Genomic DNA, 23,013 nt, shown 5'->3' on the forward strand with positions numbered 1-23,013 from the left:
TTTAATATTCATTTGAGCAATCTAGACGTCGAGGATATGTCAGAATGGAGTTAGTTTCGGATCTTGGATATTAAAGAATAATATAGACTTTGGAATAGGTCGTCGCCATCGTCTGCCAAAAGGGAAGTTTTATCAATTATCATATCAGGGCGTCAACCTTCGAATATGCTAATAACATATGGAATATGGATATTGTTTTCGTACGTTCGCTTGTTTTAATTTGTAGCCAAAGTACCATATGAGAGATCAAACGATGTCTATTCCATGGCGATATGAAAGTAATGTAAACAAAATACCAGGCGATTCAATAGGCCCGACAATGACATAATTCCATAAATACTAAATGTCCCTAATTGGCCTAACACCTAAACTAGTCACACGGTTATTCTCAAGATCCAGACGAAATAGACTAGACTTGACCACGGTAACTTTGCAAAAACTTGGCATTACGAATGCATACATATAAGCTCCGTACTTGACGTAGCACTTGGCAAGAAAAAATAGCGTAGTCGGACACTACAGTGGTAGATTGTCTTAAATCAATTTCTCTTCATTATACATATAATATTTAGAAACTACCAACAGACGCTTTCAATAACTCTCAGACGAAACCTCATCTAAACAAGGCTAGTTCACATGAGAACAAAAAGCGATTCGCCGCAGATACGCCTACTACACGGGCTGATGACACGTACCGCCCTTCCAGTTGGGCGGTCGAACTAACCCGACTGAGTAGAAAAGGTATAAGTATCAAAGGGTCGGGTTGGAGATGAGACTCTTTAAATCGGCATGGTAATATCGGGTCTCGATGTGGAGGCGGGTGGAATGCTCTTTTTGCTCGAGTATAGACATTGATTTTTTAGTCCAGTCTTTAAGTTTGGTTGAGATATTTTGTCTTGGTATTGTAATATTGTGATAAATGTTTAATTGATTTGAAAAGTGCAGTGCAAACTTCAATCAGAAATATTCAGTTTACTAATATCCGCTCAAAATCAATGAAAAAAGGGCCACTTTCTAAATAATATGAATGTCTACTTAAAGGTTTAAAAACAAGTTTACTTTGTAAGTAGCAATTTTGTAAAAAATGGGGCTTCGTAGTTTTTCCCGTACCTCGTCAGTCTTTAGTAACGGATGCTGTATGTATCCATCCGTCTCGTAAAGGCGTTAATTGGCTTTAATCTGCTTCATAGTGCACAAAAGGAATTCGATAATTGCGCAATTATCGGCCATTTCATTGTTTTAATCAAGTTGTTGAAATATTGTGTTCAATGGTACCGGTAAAAAGTCGCTTTACAATAATTACAATACTTTGAACTCGCCGTTCGCCCACACGCGTCAGGCGCGCGACGATATCTTAAATATCTCAACTTCTTACCTTTTCCCATTGGGATAAGGTAGAAAATCGTGTGACATGAAACGAGTCAGTTTCACAGTCTTATTACGCTTTATTCTTTAATTATGGCAGTTTTGCGGCGATGTAGTAAAAATAGAGTTGTTAATGGACATGAGGCTGGCTAGGTGAGAACTTTGAAGGGCAGTGTACTTCATCCTTTATGAGACTGAAGGTGTATATGACCTCGAAACACGATGCACTTTAGAAAGTACCTTTTACCTTTCGTCTGTTTGTTTAGGATCCTGATCACATTGTCCTCAATCCACCTCAAGCCTCAACTTTGTCAAAAATGACGAGATGTCTAGTGTACAGTCACCTGCAATAGTATGTTACACAACGAAAGCCGCAAAAATATCTGACACGATCTTATTTGTAGAGCCACAAGAGCGTGTCACATATTTTTGCGGCCTTCGAAGAGTAACATATTATTGCAGGTGACTGTACTACTTTTGTATTCAAATGATAGACAAACTAGAGAAAACTTTACGCAAAATCTTCCAAAGGAACCATAAAAGTCAACAAGCTTAGAAATTCTACGGTGACATACGCGAACCATAAAAATGGCGTAGAAAAGAGATAAACGGTCGACCGGGGTCTATCCACCGCGACAAATCACTGAACGCTCTGGGGGTCGGCCGGTAAATCGCCGACGATATTTTTCGGACGAATCACTCTATATAATCCCTTCGGCAGTGTATTACGACAATTGCTATGTGATTTTAGTTGGGAGTTCTTTAAGGACGACTCATCGCAATAGATTAAGTACTGCGGTTTTCTTTCAAAATCAGGCCCATTTTTCAAGGCACTGATAATTATCATCATGACAATTCACCTTATATTGCCAGGAATGCAAGGTCAATAAGTAAACATTGTCCGAGAAATTGCCATTGTCAGATGGAATTTGACAAATTGGTGAAATCGGCGCCAGGTGCGATTATAACTAAGCAACTTATGCGATAAAAAGTCTATTGGAAAAATGTATGAAAGGCTGTGTAAAACATGATCGCAGAAAAGTCCGAGGAAGCTGTGGCTTTTTACTCATTGTCCCGGGATGACGCCGCGAGATCATAATCTTTCAGGCTAATTGCCGAGCGTACAAAGCAACTCGGTTAGCGGGTGCTTAACGAGCTGTTAAGTTGATCTATTATGTGGAGTCTCCGGTAAATTTAATGTAGTGTCTTATAACGTTTTCGAATTATGCTCAATCACTTGTTTAAACGGTAGCAATTTAATTGCTTCTTAAGGAACTGTTGCAATTTAATGAAAGGGTTCTGATTTTGAGTGCTCCTACAAGCACCGCTCTTTGATAGAATAAATACAGACAACCTCAGACGCAGCTAAGCAGGTAAGGTGTTTAAAATGACCAAATCACAGCTTTGTTAAAAGAATAAGTTAAGACCGTGGGCAGGCTATTTAAGTTTTATTTAAGTAGCTAAAACCCAGCAACCTGTCAGGATGGTAGTTCCCGTTGCAAGTTATCGCAGGTCTACAAAGTGCTGAGTTAATACTAAACCGATCGATAAAAACTTCCGTCGATGTTTCTAATCTTTTACTGCCTACTGCGCTCAAATTAAAAAGAAAAGTACTCACGTCCAGCAATCAGCTCCGGCGCAACCAAGCCATTCAGGTCCGGTTCTTCGCCATACCAAAAGATCCATAGCTCCTTGGCGGCGCGGAGCGAGAGCGGCGGCGGCGGCGCGGGCGGCGCGCTCATCTCATAGATATCCTGAGGCTGGGGAGCGGGCACGCGCCTCCAGACGCACAGGATATCGCCGGCGAGGCAGCGGGCATAGCTGCTGATCACCGGGTCGGCGAGCGGCGCGGCGCCCTCCTCACCCTCGCCGCCGCCGCCGGTTGTCTCGCCCCAAACTAGCTTACGCCATTTTATGCCATACAACTCCGTCTGGAAAGAGAGAAGTTTATTTTTAATAACATTTTCACTAATATCCTTAAAAAAACTAACACACTAAAGTCCACATGATGCTGCAAGGATTCAAATATCAAATGACAACAAGGTAGCCCGTTCACTCCTCTGCTTTGAAAAAACGTACGGTAACGGTACAATTAGCTAGGTTTAGTGTTAGAACTTTATAGGCGTTAAATGTAGTTACTACCGTATCGGCATTACAAATTAAACGTACCGGTAACACAAGTTTTGCACTTCTACGGACGCTTCTAAAATCTACAAGGTTGTTTTATTTTATAATTAGACAGCACAGAGAAATAATCACAACTCAACAACAATGGAAGCGGATGCAACGCGGACAGACCTCGAAATTCCAAAAGTGAAATTGGCAAACGTCCAGAGGTGCACCGGTGTAGGGCTTGAATATTGTAGCCGGAAGCTACCGCAAGAGCACTCTGTATTGTTGTAGAGGCAAAATTATACTTGCACTGACGATATCTACGGTAATGGCGTGTTTTCATTGCTAAAGCCAGAGCACACCGGCTGTGTGTGCGACAACGTGCACGTGCGTGAGCTGAAATGTTGGAGCTGTGCACGCGCATACATCACTCAAGCAGTGTGCCGTCTCGTATAAGGATTTGTATATTACAACACGCACTTGCTCGTATACGCACACGATTCCAGTGTCCATGACTTCTTAGCGGTTATCCTGGTTATCGTTGGTTCCTGGGATGTCAAAATCCAACGATGGAATGGTGCACTAAAAGTTTGCCTGACGAACATTGCACGATCCACGGGTCCGTCTAATGAAAAATTTATGTCTACATATTAGAAAATTTTCTATACATTGCTCAATGCATTGACACGGAAAGAAACTCCTGTACCTACAATCCCGCTTTGTAAAATAAAAAAAACTGCTGTAATTCCAATCTTCAGAAAAAAATCGCTTGTACGAATTGTACGACATTCGCACTGCTAAGGTTAGGTATAGTATAGTAATATCAACCACTGTTAGAGGGAGCCGCGCCAAAGCCAAGTTTTAAGTATTCATCTCGACGAAATTGAGATAGTTCCACTGCCAGATAAGCGTTTTACTGCGGCGGCTTGCCTTTGATAAACATTGTTAAAGTTTTATCACTATGAGAGCTTCGGTCGACCATCAGTTGAACTAGAGATTATGATTTAGGTATGATGTATCCAGATCCACTGTCCTTTGTCTTTGTATTGTACAACTAGTTAGTGAATTATGATTTCTAAAACACCTAACCAAAATGACAATTGTTTGCAGATATCGCAACGAAACGCTAAGATAAACGTAAATAACGTACGGAAATGATAGCGTTTAGTATCGTTTTCTGCAAACGATTGTAATCTTGGCTAGGCTCCCTGGAGTGGTAAGCATTAACCATGTTTAGCCTTAGAGATAATTATAGAATTCAATAAAACTCTCATTAAACAAATTCAGAGCAGAATTGTTTATCTAATCACGACGATTTAACAAAATGCTGATCATTGATAATTAATGAATGAAAATTAATGCTTAGGACTTTACTACCAGACTACCAGCTTTAAAGCGTGCTTAAGTTATTTAGGTGTAATAACCGCAATCAGCATGTTTATCGTTTATAGTACCAATAAAAGTGAATAAGTTATGGCGGCGTGTCTGAGGCAGGTGGTGACTTGATTATTATTCCGAACGAGAATTAGCAATCTTCTATTGGTAACCAGTGTAACTGCGTTTATAAACTGAGATAGACATCATAGGTATACTAAAGAAAAAGTGACAAAGCCCTGTGGTGAAGGCCGGATTCGAACTGGCGTCTTTGGCTAACGCCATGACACCTCGCTACGGCGGAACCCGTCCCAATTTCCGACTATATGCCATCTTAGAAAGACTAAGCGGCTTTGACCAATTCTAAGGGCTTCGTTACTTTTTCTTTAGTATATAAGATCAGTATTTAGTTTGTTTCAGTTTATATAACATCTATTTTAGTATACAGTATAACAATGTACGTTTTGTCAAGGATCTAGAGCCTTTAATAATAGTGGTTTCGCCCGAGTCGAATGCTTGGTAAAATGGTCAGAATAAAGGTTTTGAAGCGACCTTGGCAATGCAAGCGGCCGGTCAAATGCCCCCTTGTCTGGTCCTTTGAAATTGTAAGCAACCTGTTTTGTTACATTTGCACGTTCATTATTAACGCGGTGGTCGTTTTAAAAGCATTAGTTGCGAAATTTCAGCAATAGACATTTTAAAAACTTCCAAGTATCTGACCAAGCAAAAAACAAAAATTTTACCTAACCGTTTTATTCATTCCTATTCAGAAAACATTAAAAACGTTCTCATCTAGATAAATTAACTAGCGAAATTAAATAAAGGTATATAAGTTATATAAACTAGGTATCACTCAGAGATATGGATATGGATAGCTTTGCTTTTTTGGAATAACTCAGTGATATGATGCACAATCGTACACAGAATGGCTTTTCCTTTTAATAATTTATTAATTTCACTTTCCTATTAAGTAAATCTTCAATGCGCACGCGCGCTTCGGCAATAAGTAATATACTGATTGACGGAGAAAGCAATGAAATATCATAGTTTACGATCAACCTTGGATAAGTGAGATCCTGAGATCTGTCTACCAAGGTCTTTGCCAAGTAAGTGATAGCTCTAACGAAAGTGGTATTTTCCTTGAAGCAGAGTAAATAGTCCGCAGGTGTAGTCAAGTTTCTCAACTGAGGGAGGAACATTTTATGAGATGACTTCATTAATTTTTAACTGTTGAAAGTTTATCGTTACATATAAAGTGCGACTGCGACATTATAATAGTAGATTGTACAACAAGGGCATAAAATGACCCATTCTCACACGAGGCAATTTTTTGGTCTGAGCGAAGCGGAGACCAAAATAGTAGACGAGGGTAAAAATGGACATTTATGCCCTTGTTGTACACTCTGCTTTTCACTTCGATTGCGAGGAAAATAAACACATTTTCACGGCAATTTACACCACGAAATTGTCGTACGCTTTACGAACATAATACATAACCAATTCCCGCCAACTAACTTTTTAATTTTTTTTTTTAATTTTCAACATGTGATCAGAGTTTCAGACGCTTGGTTTTCTGCCAAGTCAAACATTTCGGAGCATTTTTGAACGATAATCGACTCCTATTTTATGTGATTTACTAAATTTAATTCAATTCAATTCAATTCAATTCTATGCTCTAGAGCATAAAATGCGATTTTATGTCGTCTACGCACGACATAAAGGTGCACTTTTTGACCATGAGAAGTGAAAAAGGACATTTAATTTTATTTAGACAGGGCACAGATACCACTATTATACGCTACGTCAAATGCCATTATGATTGGTCATTTAACAGTTAAATCGTTGTCTAAAATAGACTCCAAATGTTATAAAATGAGTTAATTTTGGCGGGGCGTTAATTTCTGCCCATTAAGGTTACCGAACCCGTCACATCTGCGCCCGCACACCTGGCAGACGGCACATCCCGGCGGGGAGACACGGTCACCTAGTCACGTAATCAGGCGATTGTGGGACGTAATGCGGGGGGTTAAGGTTGGTGATTGTGTGGAGTAGATATGAGGGTTGGCGGTCTTTACTTTATATTAAGATCTTTGTTTATTAGCTTAGTCTGGTTCAGTGGTATGAGTTTATCTCGCATTTACTGGGCGCAACACTGAAGGCGAATCAATGAGAGTCATCTGAGAAATCTCCAAAAAAAATCTTTCTTGGGAGAAAAGCCAACCTTTGAGACTTACGAACCCTTGTGATGAAGAGCTGTTTATTCTTTTGCTAAATTAGACAACGTAACATATAGGCGAGGCCAATTTAGACGACCTACATACTAGTAATATAGTAGTAGTAGAAGAGATAACTTATTCGTCTTTGCAGTACCGATGCACATGCGCAAAACAATACTGGGATATGTTTGTTTTTCTGTCTCTCAATCTAGATTCAGTCTGACAATCGCAATAGGGCATTGCACTGCTGTGACTGCGACAGATAAGATAAAAACGAATCAGCAGTCACTGATCTTCGCATTCCACGCGTCGTTACAAATGGCGCCCTTACCGTGTATATAGTACGCAAACAGTCGCCATCAGATATATCGGAGCGGCTGAGTACTCAAAAATATCTTAACACGCACTCTAGCGCCATAATTAGAGGCATATTCAGATATTTGAGAGCACCTTGGCCGGCCCGAATATATATCGAATGGACCTAATGGAAAAACCTGTGGCTAATTATGACCTCTAGATTCGTAACAAATACTCGTGACTGAAGAGCGCACTTATATTGGTTCTTTCGTTTAACTTTCCTGCGATCTGAATATCTTACACTAAACGGCAAGTCCTTAAAAATAACCCTAACTTAAGTCATTCTTTACGGTAAAATTATGTTCAAATTTAGACCTTAATCCCTGCACATAAGCTTTTAAATATGTTAGATGTGTACATGTGAAAGAATGCGCCTCGTCTGGTTTCGTGAACGCGGGCTGACGGGCAGCTTTCTAGCGCCCGACGCTGCGCGGGCGCACGCTTCACTTTCTATTGTGTGACGTGACGTTACAAGTGGCGATCATAATGTTGTTTAATTATCTTGTTAACAATTGACAAACAAAATGTTGAGTATCATTATTCTCATTATTTTATCATTAAATCGAAATAATGCTCGACATGTTTCGATCCTTTTTGGGGGATCTTCGACTTGGAGCACCCTGCACGGCCTCTACTCGGTTCGAGCGCACGATGTGTTTTAGTTAGAATTGAGAGGACATTGCTGATAATTATGAGAGCGATTTTTCCAGACGCAAATTATTCCGGAATAAAAAAAAATACTGATTCCTGAATATGCTGTAATTTTATTTGACCACAGCACGTTACAAAATCAATACTCATAACTTGGCCGTTAAGTACGTAGACGAAATTGAAAGTATAGTTTGAAACGATACCATTCAATGGATGGATTAATGATTGGTTATTATCATCCGTTTGTTATCAATCACTAAGTGAAAGTAATTGGATCAATCAATATTTATCGGCAATAATACATATTTCGTCAAATAGATAAAGATGGTGTGGTTCGTCTATCGTGAATATCTTAAATTTACTACTGTCCGATCGAAGTTTCGATTTCGGTCTAAAAATCATGTCTCGACCGAAGCTTTGGTTTCGGCCGAAACTAGAGCAAAACCGAACCTTCGGTTTACGCAAAAAATACGGGGTCGGACACAATTTTTTACCTATTTTATTACGGGGTCATTTTCACATTGTGCATGGTGTTAAAGAAGAGATCCAAATCCTTCGGTGACGATATTAAAGATGTATAGACCGATATTAAAAAGCACTTTATTATCGTGCAATATCAACTGCTAAAGGCCAGAATGCTGCGCAAAATGGACGTGAAACACATCGGCAACTGTCCAACATCCTCCATCAAGCACAACTCAAATAGATTATGCCTGAAAAGCCGCACCGAGTCAACAGCGGGATATTATGTAGAGATATGCCCGACAAAGAGCTCGGAAGGCGCAACTTTGTCCAGGAATTTGCGTATTTGAATTTAAAATGTGGAGCGATGCGGTAGTGTAGTCTTACTAGTGTTGGTAGGAATAGGAACTCGAGTCCTGGAGTCTAAATTTAAAGAACTCGACTTCCATTTACGAGACTATGCTAAAACCTCCCGAGTCTTAAGTCTCGAGTCGAGTCCTTGATTGGGCCTTATTAAAAGCGCTTTGGGGATTCGAGCTCCCGAATAAAGATTCCGTCAAAAATTTTGTAGGTTTTATCTAAATACTAGTAGCAGCAAAGAAAATAAGCCTTATTGTATGATGTACCTCTATTACCGCTAACCTATGAATTTTACGTGAAACAATGCATTGTTTTTTTTTTGTGTAAAAAAAATAGAGTTGTCAGAAAAGGACTCAAGCCTAACAACAGGTTGAAAAGAACTAGAGTTTCGACTTGATTATGAGGCTGAAAGACGGAGTCGAGTTTAAAAGTCGAGTCTTTTAACCAACCCTAGGTCTTACGTCTGCCTTTGAGATGTTGAACTAAATGAAGTCGTGCTTCCTACCGGAACTAGACGCAGTGATTACATATTGACGTCTTAACATGCGCGTTTTTGCCGTATACTCGTATTGTTCGCGTAAACAGTGCAACGACGTTTGAAACAAGTTAATAGCGGTAACGGGTCGAAAAAGGCTTAGGAGTGGCTGTTTTTGCCGCAGCAAGCACCGACGTAACTGTTCGCTGAACATCCTGATTCCTTGATAGCGCCGTATATTTTGAGATCTATTTTGTGCATTAATTGCAAAGCCACTTTCTTCGATCTAGATTCTAGATTGATACAACCCGATTCCAATTTAAACCTTTACTGAAATATTTTTTTAATGGAAAAACTTCAAAGAACTCTGAATTAAATAAATATTATGGGATAATCTCACACAAATCGACCTAGTCTCACAGTAAGCTCAATAAGGCTAAAGAATCAATAATAATAAAATTTATCCTGAGATTAATCCATAGCCATACCATATAATATTATAGTACATTCTGAAGGTCCTATTGGACAATTAAGTCAGAACTACGCTACCACCAACCACGCTAAATAACCCTAAGCGTTTTCTCTTTATTGGCGGTTCAGAAACAAAGTCGTTTATGATTATGGTTATGAACTCGTAAACGGGAGTGGCCCGGTTTGTTTTTATTTATAACGGCCAATTAAAAGTTAACGCGGTAATTCAAGCGCACGAGCGGTTGCGTTTATGTCTTTTGTACCGCGGGCGGCGGAAGAGACGCGTTGCCATGTGTTTAATGGATAAAAATATAGTTTTTACACGTCCGTGGTATAAAAAGGCCTATAACGTGTAGAAATAAACTTATGGCCTGCCTGGATGTTAAGGGTTTATCATAAGATTATAAGTATTAAACGCTTGCATAACAGCGTTTCTGATCCATTCATAATCTAAACTTTTTACCAATGCGGGAAGCTCATTTCACAGCCGTAGCTAAGTTGAAATTGCCCTATAACTGTACCATGCACTACCATTTAGGCCATTCTATAAGTAAACGCTCCAAAAACGCACAAAACCACGTTAATGAATGTAAATCGAAACAAAAAAATCTACATTACAGTTCCACTATAAACAATAAAGCCGTACGGAAAAAACTGCACGTCCAAAAAAGTCGAGCACCGCTAGTTTCGAGCGGGCGCGCGATACCGGCGTCCCGCTCGTCGCGAAAGTGAGAGGAGGCGAGCACGAGCTGGCAACGCCGCGCTGTTACGTCGGGGTAAACAATCGAGCGCGCGCGCACCCGGTGCGTGCACTTGGCTACTGCATGCCGGTGACGTCACACGGTTCAGGGGTGTTAGTCCGCGGGTTGAACGCTCGGACCAGTGAAACTTTGATCTTATGATCCGTAACAAACATGTGTTAACGAAGAGCATGTTTTATGCTGGTTATCATGACTCATGAACGTTGGACATGCTTGGGGATGGGAACACACGGTCAGGGATGACTGTGAACTCTGAAACGGTCGCAATGAGGAATTCCGTCGATGTGTGTCATGATCGTGACATACTTGCAGCCCAATTTTATTCTGGTAACTTTCCAACGATTGAAGAGTTTTCACTGTGTCATAAAATAAAATATAAAGGAGGCTTTAAATTCGTCGTACGTGCAATTGTAATTCATTACCGCTGTATCGTCCAATTTTTTACTAGGTTTGGTTCCAAAATCTTGTCAATATTTGATCATCGGGCTCTCGCTATTTTCTGCAGTATCTCCTGCTGAGACCTTGAAATGAGTAGAAATGGAACCGACTGCTGTTTTTATTACTAAGTTTTACAATATAATTTGTTATTTATAAAGACACGTAGGGCAGGCCGCCTACACTTCCGCGAACGTCATCATTATTATGTACGGCGTGTTTTATTAACATAAAAGGGCCGATGTTCCACACGCTTACGTAACTCTCAGGACCAGCACAAAAATATTTCTTTGACATCATCAATATCATTATTTTGGCCTCCTGTGCTGAGCATAAGTGTCTTCGTGTACGCTACATATCCCGGTCCTGGGCTAGTCTCATCCAGAAGTGCCCTGCAATCTTCTGTCGGCCACCCAACGAGCCAAGCGCTTTTTTGCTTTCTTTGACATACAGTGGTTATAGATGTAGGAAGTCTCCCAGCAGAGAAGAATGGCGGTGTATTGTGAAACTCGTCACCAATCGCTAAAATGATGTCCAAGACCACTCTGTCAAGACTCTCACATATACATTGTTAGTTGTGAGCATATAACTTGACAAGGAATAGGAATATACAGCAGAACGAGTTAAAGGCAGGCCGCGCTGGTACCGTGAGTACGTAAACAAACTTAGATAAGGCGATGGAATATTCAGTGAAACAGAGATAAAGACGGTGCAGAGCGGTTGCCCTTTTGTGACATTAATGTAGAAAAATATACAGGTAATTATAAAAGATAATTGTGTGGCTGTCACATTTACTAGACATTTTACTACGACCGATCTTCAATAGCGAAATAAAACTACAAAATAATTGCAGTACACCAGCAACATTCATTTTTTAATGAAGTCTAGTCTAGAGAGACACAATTTTCGTGGTAGGTCCTCTGTCAGTCTAAATCCTGACATTTTAAAACCACATTTTTAGCTTGTGAAATGCACGCATTACCCGATTTCATAGTTGACTTCCAAATAACAGTTACCCTAAGGACTTAAGTTAATAATTGTTTTCGTAACATACGTACGACAGTTACTCAACAATTATGCTACCTATTAAAGTAATCGCCATTTAAACGTTTATATTACCCACTGGTGTTATTACTCATATAAAACCAGTACATGTTTTTAGCTGTTAACAACGTAATATGCGCAGTAGGCGGACTTGACCACAGTCTGCAAGTTTACTTAACACGTAGGACCTGTTTCTTTTACTGTGGTGTATTTCTTGAAGAAATTTCTAGTTGCGAATAGTTTAGACTACAACTTTTTGAATTGTTTTATGAATATTTCAAGGATTTTTTAAAATATTTGTGGGTTCCGCGTAAATAACACAATAATTTGTTTTAAAAGCAATTTTTTTGATGTAATGCTAATATAAAACAGTTGCATTTAATTTATTTAAAGTAATATCCTTGGTAAATATGGAAACAAATTAAGTTTCAAGCCAATTACTTAAACAAGAGATGTCAAGGTCGACAGTGAAAAAGTTGTTTTCTTATTGGAATTCAACATGTACACAGCTTTGGCGTCTTTATCATTCGCCTTGTGTAAGAGGGGGATAGATAGATAAATAAAACGTTAAACAAATTGTTCGGAGCGCTATCTGTAGCGGTGATGTTAAAATGATTACCTTATGACCTCCGGTTGTACGGTGTACCGCTTTCAGATCATGGATTTAACTTTAACGTACGTAAGTTGTCGAATAAGAATCTTTTAAAACACTGATTTAAACTTTCACGATTATTAAACATTATCAAACTGCACAACGGGTCTTGACGACCGGTCTGGCCTAGTGGGTAGTGACCCTGCCTATGAAGCCGATGGTCCCGGGTTCGAATCCTGGTAAGGGCATTTATTTGTATGATGATACAGATATTTGTGACGTTCCACGGGAAAAGGTACCTTATGAGGGTTTCTAGTTTCGGAGATATGAAATGTTTTGTAAAGAGGTGAAAAAATGCTCAATTTTTTTTATTGTGTGATCTGAAACCTTAATGCGTAACGTTTGTTTACCTGTTTTTATTTTTGTTATAAGTTAGTTATAAGCCTAGTAATGTCGTCTCAGAGTTTAGTAGAAAAGGTACCTTATGGAAAAAAGATTGAAAATTCCCAAAAAGACTAGTCAATACGGGAAAAGAAGTTTGGTAGAGAACTGTATTAGCATTCTGCAAAACTAATTTGATAATTTCAGTTCTGGTTGGGGCGCCTCGCAAATATTATAACCGTACATAGACCGACATCACAAATCCAAGTAGCCTGCTATTATACCAAAGTTACTCTCGTCAAGTCTTTCTTAACTAGAATAATCTTCATTTGGTTTGGTCGCATGCAGTAAATCAGCCATTGGTTTGCTGAAAAATGCCAATACCCGACGCATTACCTTATGGAATATCTGAGGTCATTGAACCTCAATGCCGCTTATCTTCAATAGAAACCGAAATATATTATTGATAAGAAATAGACGATTTATACCATTACCAAAATATTATTAGTTTATCCTAACTGTTCCATCATCATCATCATGCCTCATCATGTAACTTAATCACAAGGTACCTTTTCATTACATACAAATTATTGGTCTTTTTTAAGATTATTATGACGAAGAACTAATTAAATTTGGGGCAGTTTAATGTAAATTAATATTTTCTATTCATAAAAGATAAACTGTATTATGATTGATATTTTGTAGTGATGTATTATTAGATTTATTTCCATAAGGTACCTTTTCGTAAATGTATGGAGCAAATACTGTTATTGTTATGTAAGTTTAAAGTGGCATAAGGGGTTAAATATAGTATTTAGTTGGGGTTTTAGGATTTATTTCATTTGAATGACAGAATTTCTTTCATATGTGCTCAGAAAAATTTATTGTGTGTGACATTAAAAGTAAAAATATTCAATTTTGTGATTTTATATGAAAAAGTCAGAAAATACATTTTCACCTCTAAATCGGTATTGTTTTTTGCTTAAACTGTCTGTCAGTGTCGTTTTCTAATAGATAAAATTTAAATCTTGAGAGCTCATTGCAATCAATCGTGAAAATGAAATAAAACTTTATTTTCAAGAGATTGGTTAGTATACACATAAATCAGTCGATATCAAAAGTTTCTATTTGCATTACAGAACAAGTCGCAATATTTTTTTAATCTCAGATATATAAGGTATTATTATTTGTAGTCAACTATGTAACTTACTTCAGGAACATAGTTTTTTAGGCGGCTAAACTTAAAACTTCTCTATCGTAAAGTTGCTCATTTCACAACATTATTTTCAAAAAATCATATCTCTGTAACTACGCAACCTAGAAGGTTGATCTTTTGTGTTATCGATAGCTTATTTATTGTAGATTACTGGGGTATGCATAACTCCATACCCGCAATAAGGTACCTTTGACCGTGGGACGTCACATTTGTTCCTGAGTCATGGTTGTTTTCTATGTATTTAAGTATTTATATATTATATATATCGTTGTCTGAGTACCCACAACACAAGCTTTCTTGAGCTTACCGTGGGGCTTAGTCAATTTGTGTAAAAATGTAATGTCCTTAATATTTATTTATTTATTTATTATTTAAAACTTAAATACGCGATTAAGTCCCGTTGTGCAGTTTGATAAGAATCTTTTAGTTAAAGCACGCTTTTTATCCAAAAAAAAAAGCAAAATTGAGTACCTTGTGCCTTGTGGCCCTCAGTAACACTAGGTACGGTCGAAGATTTTAATTTATGACCCATTTCGTACCTTGTGATAATCATTTGTATAAGTCGCTAGAGACCTCACACTATTGTCACTGTGACAAGGTACAAAATGGGTCCGAAATTAAAATCTTTGACTGTTCAAAAAAATAGTGGTTCTTGAAAAAATTAAGTTTGGGTGTCGTTGAACTTAGCTAAGCTTATTTCCTATTGGCTCCTCTCTAATTATTGATACTTAACTACTAGGTATAATGGAATCGCGGTAATAAATCTATATAAAACTAGGACACGCAAGGTAACTTTAGGATGCCAATAAATTATTAATACGGATATTAATCCAATCCATTCTGAATTTCAGTTATTTTCTGCGCACTAGACTTTTAGTGAGATTATTTACAAATTCCTAATTAAGTTATAAACTTTCTGTTTTAATCATTTGATTACTAACAGTTGCCAAGGGCGATGATGCTGTGTGGAAAACGTTTAGAAACATCACGAGTACCTACAGCAACTTAACAACACAATTAGCATCGGCAATAAAACAACACATCAACTGGCAGTCGCTAAATCAGTCAAGTTTACATCGCTAAAGCAAAACAAGCCAGCTAAGTATAGTAACACCCGTCCTGTTCCAACTAGTCGCGTTGGAAAGGGATAGACTCAAACTGGTAGGAAAACATACAGATTTGATGGAGAGTAAATCAGCCTATGATACTAAGAATTCGGTAGGGGCTTAATACCTTTTGGTTTTGAGTGAAGTGTGGAACGCGCACGCGCCGAAGGCCTCGATTACAAATTACAAACAAATCCGTTGAGTTTAGCGAATAGGAGACAATGGATTATGCATGAATAGATTTATTGAAAGCAGTAGTACAAGGCTATGTTATAGGGGCGTGTCGGAAAATCATGTTTAGGACATCTACCGAAATTGTAAGTGATTGTGGAGTATTTCATATATAGCTGTCACTACTAAGCTAAAATGGGACTGGGCCGGCCATTTCTGCCGCATGCACTCACAGAGGTGGGCCAAAATAGCCACGGTATGGGTGCCGCAAGACGAGCGAGGATCTGATAGGCCCAGACGGAGATGGCGGGATGACCTGCGGGCTCAGCACGGTTCCATTTTTATCGACTATCACTATGCGCGTCCCTTTCGCACTTACATACTTGTTAGAACGTGACAGGCATGGTGACAAGGGATAAAAACGCGACCGTGCTAAGCCGCCTGGACGCGTATCTTAACGATTGGCCGGAGATTGCTCAAAACCGAGACGAATAGAAATCAAGGGGGGAGGCATTTGCCCAGCAGTGGGACACCATATAGGCTTATAATAGCAATACATAGTAATAACTTGTCACTTTTAAGTATCTACATTACGTGAGAATCATGAGATACTGTACGGCTACCACCAGTTTTGACATTGACAGATTAACTCGCGTCTACGTAAATTACTTTCTATACATCTCGCTTGCACTAATATGCGAGTACGAGCGAGATGCATAGAAAGTAAGTTACTTGAACGTGAGTGAATATGTCAATGTTAAAACTGGTGGTAGTGCTTCTTCTCTCTTAAGTTTCCAAGGTTGTATTGTTTTATTGTTTCCTATAATTATATGATTAATTACCCACTAAAGTAATTAAACAAATTCACCATAAAATCTTAACACAAAGTAATAAGTATAATAGAGTATATTGTACCTACATCATTGACAATGTTTCAACGTTACCGGGTGGATTTCAAAATCCAGCGAAAACTTATGGTTCGGTCTTTATAAAAAAAACTAGTAGGTTGTGCGAGTTGCAACTTTTTTATATGTTTTTAAGAACTATTATCTTCATGTTCCTTCAATTACCATCTCCAATAACTTAATAGTTTTTTTTATATAAAATGTTTTATGTGTCTAAAATCATCACCGTCGACCGGAAAAATCTGAACCTTTTTGTTTGCAGTGAAAATTATAGCATACCTATCGTACGATTGCGATTTTTCTTTTACTTATATCTTTTCCATGTTGTTGTTTAACACATGAAAAAATATGCAATAATTCCTTCACCGAGAAAGTACATTTAAAAATATTTAAAATTTTGTCACGAATATTCGTCAACACCGTCATGGTAATGTCAATGTGAGCTTATCTCGGTGTATGAACAACGAAATACCGCTAAAGGTCCTTGCCCTATTTTTCACTTTAGTATAGAATGCCAAAAATGATTTCACTATAAAGTCACATCACTGAATCGTGAGAAATATTACGAACAAATTTGTAAAACGTAGTTTGTCACAACAGAGCATCATCACCGTTATGCTTTGGTTTAAAAAAGTTACAAATGATATATTAGAAATAATTACTGAAATGAATGGCAAACTACATGAAGTTTATTGTGTAGCATAGACATTAACTACTATTATTCGTATTCTAGAAATAAAAACAAGAAACTCTCAAATCGTCAACACCATACCCGTCATCACCGGGAAAAAATTACGACCGGTGATGATTTCATGTGTATGGTGATGACGGTTCTCAGAAACTTTTCTAGTTATTTTGCTATAATTCATTATGAAATTAAGCTGTATGTTTGAAAAACGTTCTCTATGTCTTCTAACACTATATAATGTCTACCTTATAAATGTAGAATAAATTTAGAAGAAGATATAACTATTTTTTTCACACTAGAGGATGCTTAGTTTTTATTTAACATTTTGACTGAAGTAGGCAAAATTTAGGTCATTTAGAACTTAGAACATACAAATGTTTTTTTTTTATAATGTAATAATGTAAATCGTGCAACTTAGAGTCTGTATTTGCATGTTAGTCGTGTTAAAACAAAGTATTTAAACAAGCAATTAAGTTTTAAGCGACCTTAGGCTACGGTACTGGCTCACTATCGTGATGGCTGTATGTTTTTTGATAATATTATATTAATTGATGTATATAATTACAGCAATTAATAATTATACCATTGGGTAGTCACCGGACCCAATACCTAACATTTTGTAACTTATGACATGCATTACAAGTAGGGGTCTTGCAACTTATAAAACACTGATTATATATTAATGTTTAGCTATTAAACAACATATATATGGATTTAAATCATTATAGCTATTTTTAAAGTTAATTAATAAAACAACAAAAATACAAACTTGTGCAATGAATCAAACTATAAAAAAAAGTAATATATCATAAAAATTAAGCTCATTGGTAAGCCAGTAATTTTATAATATGACATAAATACCAAGTTATGCAGTAGATAAAAGAAGATGCGGGTTTAAACTGATAATAAGAGTACAATATTGTTAATATGATTTAACATTGAAAAGACCCAAAAAAATAAATGTATACATAAATTGCCTATTTCGGAACATAAATTATTTAAAATTATACAAAAAAAATACTTGTTATATATTTATTTATATGAATAAAATGTATTTTTTATAATTTTCTAAAAATAATTTATGTAGCTAGTCTTATGTTCAAAAACATGTTATTTGTAATGTTTATTAAAGTTCTAAAGTCTTACAATTAAAAAAAGTTTTTGTTTTTTTAATACGTTTTTAATACATATGTAAATTAGTTCCCAAATCGTCATTACCGTACATGCAGTGTCATTACCGTCTATAAAAGAGTCATTACCATACCATGGTTGTCATCACCATCTTGCGTTTTTATTTTCCGAAAGCGATAACTTCAAATATAAGCCACAAATGATTGTATAAATACCATACATATCCTCAATATACAGCCCCCCATTACTTTACTCAGCTAGAATCGTGTTAAATTAAACATTTAAAAAAATTAATTTTTTGTATGGTGAAATTTTTTGTGCTGAAATCCACCCTACCACAAGTTGTTTTAGCAGTTAGCAGCCGAAATACTTGTGGATTAGTTGAAAATAGTGTAACGTTTATATGTATTATCAAAGAAAAGATTTCTTGTAGCAAAACAAGCCAGCTTATTTTCTTGTGTTTCAAATTATATTATTGGTACTAGAAAGTACCGATAATATAATTTGAAACACTTCAGACCAAAGTTACAGAATCAACGGACATTATGTCTCATAGACAAAAATTGTATATTATTCATATTCATAAATAACAATCACACTTCAAGTGCCACAAGCTGATAAGACACTTCCGACGATGAGATCACGGCAATTTCGGTGTTTCTCCAACTGGCCCGTCAACTGTACCGATAAGCTCAAAATTATGTCCACATTCCTTCACCTTAATCCATTGAAATAAGTTGAAAAACTGTATACATATTTTTGACATTGCCTGTACCCCGTCTCGAATTGCAGGCGTATTGTTTGCCGCCTTTTACAACCTCGTAATAATCAAATGGAATTGCTTAACCGTCATTGCTGGACAATGAACTGGGCGTAAAGTTAAGTCTTATGGAGAACGGCGTTGACGATGGGCGTTGGGTGAAAACATAAACAAGCGAGCCCTTTTATGGTAAAATGTAGGTATTCTCCTATTATACACTATCCTGTAGATATTTTTTGACTTACTTCATATAGCTAATACTCACTAGCTGAGAGGCAGCCGTTATAAATATAAACCTCTCTGCATTAGCAAAGATCGGCTACGTTCGTCGCTTACCATTAGGTTGTATGCTTACTTACCATCGTAATATTAAACTATAATTTGTATTATCAATATCACCTGATATTGATAGGCCTAAAGGTTCCGTCACACAGGCGCGTTTTCCGGGCGGGGCGTGAGCGGGGCGCGCCGCTTTTACATATAAGAGCTCTTTCCCACTGACGTCCAGTTTTTTGCGGGTACGGTTTTCTGCAGAATCCCTTTTAGTGGTATATATGTGCTAATATAGTAACGTTCACACGAGCAGTCTGTTTGCGGGATACTGCACGTATACTACAGAAAACTGAATCCTGCTTAAAACCGTACCCGCAAAAAACTGTACGTCAGTGGGAAAGAGGTCTAAAACGCTCACGCGCCGCCCGGAAAACGCGCCTGTGTGACGGAACCTTAAGACGTCGTGATAGCGGACATGGAAGAGAACAATCTCACACCTGAGGATGCCGAAGACCGGGCAAAGTGGAGAAGATTGAGTAGGAAAGCGGACCCTGGCGCTAGGCCGGGAAAACGCTAGGTTGAAGAAGAAGAAGATTGATATCTAACTTTAATGTGTCCATTGACCTTTTTATATATTATATGTACCTATTCTTATTCCGTGTTCAATAAAGCACTTTTGCACACATTCAGTGTCAAAATCCAAAGGAAGACTACAAAATGGTCAATAAAAATATCTTAAACATGTCAAACTATTGTTGATTTTACACGTCGTTTCAATTCCTTTGACGATTTTGCATGGTAGTGGCATATTAATGGTGTTCAAACGAAGCAAGAGTTTATTCACACATTCACACCGCACTAAAACAGTTGCCATTTTCATAGCGACATCTATAATTATTCCCTGTGTATTTATTTTCTCTCTAGGCTTCTGCACCTGTTATAAACAAACATCACACCAAACCCGCAAAGCCATGACAGGCCAACTTGCATGGCCAGTCACGGGCAGATGAAACCCGTCCTAATATGAGGCACAGAATGACCCACCCGTTGTTACGGCCAAAAATCCCCAAAAGGGCCCTCGCTCCTCCAATGGAGGTTTGAATGAAATGAAGCTTGCATTCGAGGGGTCATTTTGCGGGCACGCCAGTTAGTAAGCTTTAAAAAAACTAATTCACGAATATCAAACGGGTCAGATCACTATACTATTATATTACCCAGGTAGACACGATATTCATGATGGCTTTGAGCGCGATCGGACACCAAATTAACGCCGGTGAAGGTAAACACTGTTAACAAACCTAATTAGGGCGGGAGACGGCGGATAAACTCCGCCTTATTAGGTTAGCTGGCTTCGTGAAACGTGCATGTTGCGTTTAATATAACGGTTGAGGAAGGATGTTAATGGTCTTGCCTAAAATGAGAATAATTTGAATAAGCTATACGGCGGCCCTAGTCGGTTTGCAACTTATGGTGGTTTACATACAAACTCAACGACGTAGGTACTCTGCAAATCGTTCATAAAGGAGCTCCTTACGATCGATTTGCAACAATCTCATTAATTATAGCTAGCCTATAACTAATAAGATTGTGATAGAATTGATCCTCTTTCATTATAGCGAAATTATACCCGTTTCGACACGACTTACTGAAAAATAGTTGAAATTTTACATAAGGGCTCATGAGCCTTAAAACTAACATACTAGGTCAGGACCATGTGGTTCAGGACATAAGTACAGGATATAATAACACTGTCAAACGGTATACGGCTAACGGTACGAGCTTCCTCTGTCATATTATAGCATTGCTGTTTTGACATAATGATTCGGCGGAGCTTCAACAAAAAAATTTAACTATCACTCAAAAATCCAGTAGAATCTAACATAAATTGTTCAACCCTTAAAACCAAAAATTCCTGACCTTGGTGCACATGCCATAGAGGCTACACCTCCACAGTATGCGGCTAACGGTATAGGCTCGCTGCGGTCAACGACCCCGTCGACCTTACTAGACTTTTGAAGGATTGCCCCAGTTATTAAGCGAGTTTCTCTTGTATCTTGGTAATCTGTGAGCGGAAATATGGACGTTAAGTAATTATTAGGCATTATAAATGTTTCGAGTGAACACGCGGAAAAAAGTGAATAACTTATTTATATCAAAGCAAATACTGAAGTCTTCATCAGTAGGTAATTAACACAATGGTAATCGGCAGCTAATTGCTTTTGTAAACCATTATTATTTATTATATTTAACATTCTATGATTTGCTATTTGAATATTTTGACATGACTGTTGTGATAGATTTATATACCATTGTATATAACTACTCCTCAACTATAATATCAATTGTAATTTAATTATTTGCTTTTTATCCGACGATCGCTATACGTTATACGATACGTAATTGCTTGTTTGCTTTTACATTAACTATGAACATTGTATTGAGAAATCAATAAACTAAACTATGACAATGGTTACTTCAGAATACATAAATAATATTGGGACTTATTTCCTTTGGCCCTACTCAAGTTTTTATCTAACGTAAAAAAGTAACTTCGACCCATTACCTCATAAATTTTCAAAAAATATGATCATTACCACAATGTTTCAGGGGGAAACCTCAAGTTTTCAGATCCAGTGTTACTTTCTCTAAACAGATGACATGAAGAAAAGCATGTTCAATGTTCATACCCTTTTTAATCTCAAGAGATACCCGGGAGGCCTCACAATACATTGCCTGAGAGAGCTTGTGCCGCAAAGCCGCTTCACAAAGCATGAAAGGAGCTAGAGGATTTCTTACAATCGCTATGGAAAGCGAGCGAGTCGAAAGCTTGGATCAAACCAGTATAGAGCGTTCCACAGTAAGCGTCGTTACGGCTCTTGGCACCCAAAAAACTGGATTTGACTGTGATTCTGCAACCGTTGAATGCGAGGCCAGGACTCGGCTTAGCGTAGTACACAAGAGGATGAGACGACCTAAATCTCAATATTTAGAAGCGAAAGCCGAAATGACGGTTTTTGTAATGCTTGCAATACACTTCGTCTTTTTTGCCCAAATAGTCGTGTTGCATATCTTTCCCTACATTTTGAAATTAGCATTGAGGAAGAAAATATTACATTATTATAGATTTACGTAATATTTTAATCTTCGTTTGTCTAGTGCTCAAGTAAGACCCCTTCAAAATTTCACGCTAATATAAAGACCTTTAAAAAACATACATATCTACCCACTATTCACGTAGGTATTATAAATAGCCGTGTCACATGACTAAAATAAAAAAATGTTTCCTAAATAATCAATAATGTCAGGTAGGACAAAAATAAGCATATAAAAACGTTATTGACTGATGACTGCAATTTAACAGTGAACGGAATGCTGGCTGTGCATTGCTCAAATACGTGACGCCGGCGTGGCTTCTCACGGTTGGTTCAAGTAGCTCCTACGTTCAACCAATCGAAATGTTCAACAATTTGTTACTTTGTCATAGTTAACTTTTAAATTTAAACGAAGGCACGGAAGTGAAGTTTTTATTTTGACATGATATAGTTCTTGATCTATAAAGACGTGGTTTATTTTGCTTCTTGTTGATACATTGACAGTTTATGCACCATTTAGCATTGGGAGCGATGCGAGTGCGAAAGCTACCGGGGGCAGGATATACGGTGAAGCGTGCGGCTAGCCGTCTTCTTGAGGTACTTTCACACAAAATG

At 37.7% G+C, this 23,013-nt stretch overlaps 1 protein-coding gene and 1 long non-coding RNA gene across 2 annotated transcripts in view; both read right to left on the bottom strand.

The window, feature by feature from the left end:
• The window catches only part of LOC134793034 (uncharacterized), a 459,561-nt gene that overhangs the window by 110,523 nt on the left and 326,025 nt on the right, over positions 1-23,013 (bottom strand). The gene's annotated exons all lie outside the window — the stretch shown is intronic.
• The window catches only part of LOC134793067 (mediator of RNA polymerase II transcription subunit 13), a 113,386-nt gene that overhangs the window by 75,801 nt on the left and 14,572 nt on the right, over positions 1-23,013 (bottom strand). The window contains exon 2 of the mRNA XM_063764592.1: positions 2,984-3,296. Within this exon, the coding sequence (XP_063620662.1) occupies positions 2,984-3,296 (313 nt within the window). The remainder of the gene's footprint in view (positions 1-2,983; positions 3,297-23,013) is intronic.

This window comes from Cydia splendana, chromosome 8 (genome assembly GCF_910591565.1).
Source record: "Cydia splendana chromosome 8, ilCydSple1.2, whole genome shotgun sequence".
In the NCBI taxonomy this organism is placed as follows: domain Eukaryota; kingdom Metazoa; phylum Arthropoda; class Insecta; order Lepidoptera; family Tortricidae; genus Cydia; species Cydia splendana.